Source organism: Malurus melanocephalus, unplaced genomic scaffold, assembly GCF_030028575.1.
Source record: "Malurus melanocephalus ecotype Western Australia unplaced genomic scaffold, MMel_1.1 scaffold_24, whole genome shotgun sequence".
Lineage (NCBI taxonomy): Eukaryota > Metazoa > Chordata > Aves > Passeriformes > Maluridae > Malurus > Malurus melanocephalus.
Genome location: NW_026623256.1, coordinates 294,521 through 302,097, shown reverse-complemented (window position 1 = coordinate 302,097; position 7,577 = coordinate 294,521). Strand labels below are relative to the sequence as shown.

At 48.6% G+C, this 7,577-nt stretch overlaps 1 protein-coding gene across 1 annotated transcript; it reads right to left on the bottom strand.

The window, feature by feature from the left end:
- Positions 1 to 231: 231 nt before the first annotated feature.
- Positions 232 to 7,291, bottom strand: RPN1 (ribophorin I). Its single transcript, XM_057390237.1, has 10 exons — positions 7,015 to 7,291; positions 6,109 to 6,173; positions 5,322 to 5,628; positions 4,860 to 5,069; positions 3,722 to 3,914; positions 3,296 to 3,395; positions 2,892 to 3,030; positions 2,587 to 2,706; positions 1,873 to 2,118; positions 232 to 823 (listed from the first exon to the last, which is right to left on the bottom strand). Exons 1-10 carry the CDS (start codon positions 7,240 to 7,242, stop codon positions 641 to 643), a joined length of 1,791 nt encoding a protein of 596 aa, XP_057246220.1. The 5' UTR covers positions 7,243 to 7,291; the 3' UTR covers positions 232 to 640.
- Between the last annotated feature and the right edge of the window lie 286 nt (positions 7,292 to 7,577).

Below are 7,577 nucleotides of genomic sequence, written 5' to 3'. Positions count from 1 at the left end.
TAAGGGTGATGGTGCATGCACATCTCTGGGGAGCAAGGGCTTGGCTTTCTCCCCTGCCTGGGTCAGGGCTTTGTGGGGTGGCAGAGCTCTGACCTCAAGGCATACAGCTGACAGAGGCAGAAATGGTCAGGGCTGAACTCAGCTCCACAGGGAACTGCACTGCCTGGCCGTGGACAGGATGGGACCACCCAGCCACTCCACCTCCCCCAGCCCAGCACAACACAAAAAGGCGAGCAGTGACGGTTTTATTTCAAAGTAGAACAAAGATATCTTTTATTCTTTCCAGAGCTGCGACATTCAGCTTTGCCATGAGCGYGTCTGTGCTCACACTGGCTGTTGGTGTGCGTTTACTCAGAGCACATCTATACAGGGCAAACCAAAAGCAGGAGACTGTTTTATAACCTGGCTGAGTCTCACCTCTGGTAAAGAAACCCCATTACCCAGCAAACATGATGGTGTGGTCCCTTGCACAGCACATGCTGCTGAGCAGACCGGCTCTGTAGAAAAATCTAAAACCAAAATGTACTTTCATACATTCCACATCAACTTTTCCCCTAATTTTTCCGGGAAGGAGTTTTGACTCAATGTGTATCCACTCTTCCTTCATACCTCTCCCCTCTGCRTGGCTGCAGAAGCAGAGTTACAGCGCGTCGAGGATGTTGTCAATTTTGGAGACCAGGTCCTGGCGCTTGTTGGAATGCATCTTCTCGTTCTCKATGTACGTGTCCTTCTTGAGCTTGCCTGCCACCAGCCGCTCTGCCTCCACCGATGACTTMAGGACCAGCTCCTTCACCTGGCCATCGAGCTTCTGAATCTCACTTACCTGGCAGGGTGAGAAACCAGGGGATAATTAGAGGAGACAAAACAAAACAAAAAAATCCCAACAACTAAGCTGGAATAGAAGAGAGAGTAGATGATAGCAAAAGATTAAGTCAATGGTACATAGAAGCATCTTCAATCTCTGAATGTTGCCTCCTGAGCTCTCTCCTCTCCCTGGCATCACATTATGAGGAGTATTTCATGAATGGGTAACTAGGCAGCGCAGATAAAAGGGATTCCAAGGAGCCAGGAGCCATACTGGCAAGACACTGTTAAAGAGTATTTAATGACAGATTTTAAAGGCTTCAAGCTAAATCACAGCTCTGACAGTTGGGACACAGAAACTGTGTCCCTACAGTTAATGTTCATGGTGTGTGAGTGGCAGGTCTGCAGTGACTGAGCTATTCTTTGAGATAATAACAGATTAACCAAGCTGGTTGTTGACTAAATGGACCTTAGAGACTAAAGTGTCTCTCAATTGGGGTTAAGTGGCTATTCCAGGTAAGTGTTAAAATATACTGAAGGGAAGGACAGTGGGTGTGTGCTCATTGTGCCACAGCTTTCAACATGGTACAGCAAAACACCCCCCCAAGGAGCATCATGTTACTAAAATTCTGTCRGCACCAAATGCAAATATGCAAGAAAATATGAGATGACAGAGAAGATTTTGGGTTGACTGGTATGCAAAGTAAAATCAGAACTGTTAATGTGTTGATAGTTTCCATTTTTGCCCAAGTGTCACTGCCATGAGCTCGAGAAGAAGCATCAGGATTGTGTTACAAAAGCATTAATCTGCACTAATGCAGCTGGGTCAAGGGCTGCCTAAGAAACAGCACAAACAGCTGTTTACAAGCAACACTTACATGGCTGCATAGCTGAGATTACTGCAAAAATAACACTTTCCATACTCCCTTGCAGGGAAGAAGCCATTTTCAGATGAAAAAAAACCAACCTTGCCTGGCTCCAGAAACTAAACCCCCAATTAAAACTCATGCAGAATACTCGACAGAGCCAAGAACAGAACAGCTTATAACGTAAATTTGAATTTCTTACTTTATCACATAAGTCGGAGCCTTCTGTCTTCAGTTTAGACTGCAGAGAAGCTATTTCATTTGTGAGTGCCTTGTGCTCCATCTCCAAAGACTTTTTGCCACTGTTCAGGGTGGAGATGTCCCGTGACTGTTTGTATTTATTCACTGCTTCATCAAAGTGACGGTACAGCCCAAGCCTCTTGTTCACCAGAGTAAGCACCTGCTCTGTGATGCAGGCAACCTTCATCCTGGCTTCAGCAGCTGGATCCTGCAAGAGGACARGAGGGAAGATCAAAGCAGTCTTATCTTTGACCTGCATCAAACCATGCCTGCAATCTGCCACAGGACTGTTACAGAAACTGTTCCCTTTGCAATTAAGTCAACTGACAGTAATTAAGCGAATGGTGCAAGTGCTGATTAGGGCAAGCACCTTTCAGCACTCAGCCAGCCCAACAAATAGTTTAACAATGAAAACACTGATGAGGAAGAATTGCAGACATCCCTTCTTCTTGGCAGGATTCCTTTTTATCTAGACAGCAAAACTCCAGTTAGCTTTATGYCACCAGATCAGCCCCACAGAGTATCAGTGCTCAGGCTGCAAAAAACCAGGGCTTTAAATAACTAATAAAAATCTGAATGGCAGGAACATTCAGTGAGAATTACTGATATGAAAAAGTCTCCATTTATCAGCTGAGAAATCTGCTTATACTCCCACAGGGCTCTTCATCATACATACCTTGGTGATGGAGAAATCCAGCCTGACGTAGACAATCACAGTAAAGAACAAGATGTAAAAGGCTCCAACCACCAAGAGAGGCTCTTGCAGCATCAGGATTTTGTTGAAGGTGTAATGAACCTACAAGAGAAGTTCCCAACACTGAGCAGTGCTCCATGTTTCTACAGAGAGTAACGCCTCTCCTCAGGCAGCAGCAGAACACCCATGCAGCCCAGCAAGTGTTTTTTTCTAGAACCTAGCAGGTGTTTCAGCTGTGCTGCCGAATTCAGAGGAGACACACACAACTCCTCAGACACCACACTCACCACAATGTCCTGGATGTGCTGCTCCACCAGGTTGYTCTTGTGTGCCACAATAACGGGACGGCCAAAAGTGTCCAGGTATGTGTAATGAAGCTCATCCGAGGCACGATTGATTTCATAGGGGCTGTCCACATGGATATTCCTGTGGATAAAACACGATGGTCACACAGGACTCTACAGTGTTTCAAATGWTTTAACCCAGAACTTGTCTGGCCAACTGTGGCCTCTAGCATGAGGTAAATTATGCAGTTTAAACAATGCTCCACAAGGAAGTAAAGCTGTGTTCCAAAATCTCCTCCACATGCACAGTCATGGYTTTGATTCACTGTCCCCAGGCCATTAGAGCAGACTGGAGAACTGCCACCAACACAGCACTGTCTGCAGTAACAAGGAGGAATGACACTTACTTGGCACCTTCTGGCAGGACAATCTTGACAGTCAGAGAGTCTGTAACTTGCTCATCAAACACGTGGTCAACAAACCTCATCTTCAGGGCATACTGATCACCTGAAAGTGCAGAGCAGAGGATRGTTACAGCTCCTCAGAGAACAACAGACAGCCTTGAAGCTCAGCTCCCACCCGAGGAAGSAACAGAATTTGCATAGATAATTGTGCAGCAGGGGGCACTAGCTCACTCAGATATATTTCAACCAGATGTCTACAAAAACCTGAAGGAAGCGAAAAAAAGGTGGATTTGCATATTCTAGAAAAAATAGCTGGCAACTGTTGTTGCTAAGGTGCAAYGTACCACAGCTTTCAATTCTTTACTGTACAGCAACCACCTTTAAACACAGAGGATGAGGTTTCTTATTTCCTTCCCCTCTGCCACCCACCGAGATTGTAGAGGTATTCGTAGCTTGGCAGGTTATAGCCAATGATGTAATGGGTTTTCCAGCCCCCAAAAAGTGGGAATCGGGGACGGATCTCCATCTCCACAGAGTCATCCAGGACAAGGAGGTGGCTGGTGGAGATGTTCCCAATTTCATCTCTGTAGTAGACATCCTGAGCAGCAGCTGGGAGAATGGTCTGTATGGAGAGAAGCAGCAGTGAGTGCATCAGATGGGAGTMATTTCCAGTGAAATTGGCAAAACCAGTAATGGTTTGTAAGCATTGAGAAAGTGTGCTCCCATGTGAGACATGATAAAATGCCCATTCAGTTGCACTGAGTGGTAAAACTGTGCTATTATAAGCAATCCCAGAAGTGGCTGCCAACACTAAAATCACTTGGCCTCCAAATGAATGTGCTTTCTCCAGCCCAGTTTCAAACTCCCCAGACAGCAACAGATCTCATCATGCTCACCAGGACAGCAATTCCCTTTYCACCCCAGCCCGCTGCCCTAGCTCACTGGGCTTGGTAGCTTTACACTCAGCAAAATGAGATTTCTGTTTGGCTGCACCACCCTAGAGAATTACAACAATCAATCCTGGAGGCTTCAAGCAGCAAGAAAGGTTTTGGTTCTTTTTTACATCTGGCTAGCAGAGCCACAGTTTTAATTCTTGAGTGCTTTGTGAGCAAGGAATGAATGGGAGAGTGTCCAATTAATACTGTTCAACATGATGGGGATATGACAGAGAGGCAACTCTGAAAATAAGGGAGTGGGGACAGAATGAATGGCCCTTGCACAGTGCAAAACCAAAACCAGAGCYCTCAGTACAGGGATAAGGGGTTTAGAGGGTCTCTGATTGGARGGTTGGGAGTGTGGAGAAATACTACATGCCCTGGTACATGCAGTCTGTTTGACCAGCAGATGCAAGAAAGTCTGTGACCTCCTAATGCTGCTTCCAAAAGTTACACCTATCCAGCATAAGCCTTCTCTGAAAATAGATTAGAACTTTAATATTCCCTTAATACTGCAGTATGGTTACCAAACTAAAGGCAAACGACAACTGTATTTTTTTCCCCTCTGGCAATCTAAGAAAATAGGAAACCACTGTTCAAAAAAAAAAAAATCAAACATGCTAAATGTCAACCTTAAAAGACTTGACAGAAGAGATCCCACTGTCTGGCTGTCTCTGGTAGTCRTATCTGGAGAAAGGCCCTTTCAGCACTGCTCCTGTGTGCTTTAAATCAACCGTCTCTTCAACTGCAATGTTACCCCAGTGAGACACCTCGATTACTCGTGTCATGCTGGTGATGGTCAGGAATGGACTGTTATTTTCATAGTGCACCTTCAGAGTGTCCTAACAAGGAAAAAAAAAAAGATAGACTGTTAGACCTGAAAATAAGGAGTAAGTTTCCCTCACAATGATCCACTTCATGTGCCACAGAGAAACCTCCAGTGCAGATGCACATGTTCCTGGCCTGCACACACGCTTGACCTGTGATTTCTACATGAAAGCCTCTGCTWCCCCCTTCTGCAACCTCTGAGACACATCTTCCATGTTTGGAAGATGCTGTCTGCAGAGCCACAACCCCTTTGCACAAACTTTTACCTGGCTGTATGGAGGGATGTCCTTGAAGGGGCCATATTCAATCATGTCCTCAGTGCGGGAAGGATTGCCCAGCTTGGTGTAACTCTCCACATTCCTGGAGGCCAGTTTGACACGGGTTGTTTGGGTCTTGGTGAAGTATGGTGAGTAAAAATAGTGATTTCCTTCAAAGACCACAAACTGCTTCTCACTTTGGGTGATGTGGGTGGGGTAGGGCTGCAAGACGTGCGTGAAAACCATTTCAACAGAGACACGGACTTTGGCTCCTGGGGCCAAAGGAGATGGCAGCTTCACAGAGAAGAATTTCCCACTGGAAGAGACAAGTACAGGTAAGTTGTGTGAGAACCCCTTTCAGAGAACACTCAGACCCACCCACTGCAACTTCCCTGTGGATGGAAACCTACTTATCAAATGCATAATGTATAATTTGGACCAGTATTTTACTTGCTCCTCCAAGTCATACAGATGTCTTGTCCCAGCAGGTTTGATTACTTTTCACAYAGTAGACTGGGAAAGCAGCACAGGTCCACACACAGTTACAGTCTTTGCTTCACAAAAAAAACACCTAGTTCCTATTTTGGAAGAGGAATGGTGACACAACCCTCCCTCATCTTGCACTTACAAAGCTTCAGCAATGTTTTTTTCTATTCTTCTCCAGAGGACAGGAATGATCTGAATCAAAGGAAGCCACACTTTAGGTATGTGGGGTAGTAATCTCTGCTTCTCAGTGAGGACAATTATGAACTCCCATGCACAATTCTAGATATTGACCTTAGAGGGTGATACGCACCTTTTGCCCTTAACTTTAGTCTCTTTCACTTCCAAGGTGTTCTCCTCCTCTTCCTCACCTTTTACCTGTTCCCAAACAATAGAGAGATCAGTGTGCTGCCACTTAAAAGACTTAACACATCCAGGGTAAAGTTCTGTACAGTCCCTGTAGGGAGATTTTAGGGGGAGTGTCCCGCAGAAAGCAGAAGCTTATCTGTAACTAATTTATTAAGGAAACTTTTTCAATGGCCCTTTCATAATGTTGTTCAGGAATACAAATTGCAGTATGATCAGTGTGCAGAAACAGAATAGATACTCTCATGTTCCCATGTTCTCTCAGCCTGCTTCCCAAGACGACACAGTCACCACAGCTTGCACAAATGAGACTTGATCAAATGCTTTTGTGATTTCCCTTGAGACTGAAGAGTGAGGAGGCCGCGGAAATATGGCTTGACTAGTTGAAGCATCCTACAGAACCCTGAATACAGATATACTGTAGACCGCTTTATGTACCTCTTTGTGCTGTATGTAGAGTTTATATAAACTGACCATACTTCTGGAGCTAAGACAGAAGTCCTGTCCTACTGCTCCTCCGTTCCTCCTGTGAATAAGGGCTGGGCCCCCCATCCCGGCGCTGCCTGGGGCTGGCAGCCCTGCTCCGGCCTTGCTGGCGGTGACCCCCGCCCAGCCGTGCCGGCGTGAATCGCCCCCTCATCACCTGCCAGGCCTCCCTCCTCCGCCCTCACCCTGGGACAGACCCCCCATTCCCGGCCGGCTGCAGGATCCGGGAGCGGCGCTGCGGGATCCGGGAGCGGCGCTCAGGGCCCGGCAATGCCGACGTGTCCCTCCGGGCGCGGGGCCGGGCAGCGCCCGCGGCCCCTCCGCAGCCCCCCAGGAGCGGCGCTCGGTGCCTGCTCCCCGCGCTCACCTGCACGCCCAGGTGGGCCAGGCGGGGCTCCAGCCCGGGCTCCAGRGCCAGCAGGAAGGTGGAGGCGGCCGCGCCGCCCGGCGCGTTGGCGAGGCTGAGCTCGGCCGAGACCTTGGCCAGGTGCGTGCTGAGGTCCAGCGAACGCCGCGCCTCCTCCAGCACCAGATCGGCGCGGGTCCCGGCGGCCGCCAGGCAAAGGAGCAGGAGGCGGCACAGCAGCCTCGCCATGGCCGGCACACCGCGCGGGGAGGGCACAAGATGGCGGCGCCCGCGCTGTACGGGCAGGGCACAAGATGGCGGCGCCCTGTGGGGGAGGAGGCTCGCCATGGCGGCGCCCAGCAGCGCTGGAGGCCCGGCCCCTCCCTCCCCGCCTTTCGCGGTGCCTGAGGAGAGAAGATGGGCCGGCTRCTCCGGACGGTGCCGGATTCCCGCAGTCCTGGTCTTTCCCAACGCCCAGGCTGTGTTGGTGAATTTGGATGTTCCCGCGGTGCCCTGGTCCGTGYCCTTGCTGAGCTCCCAGGCCTGGGCAGGCATCGGGGCCACTCAAGCGCTGCTTTTTTGGA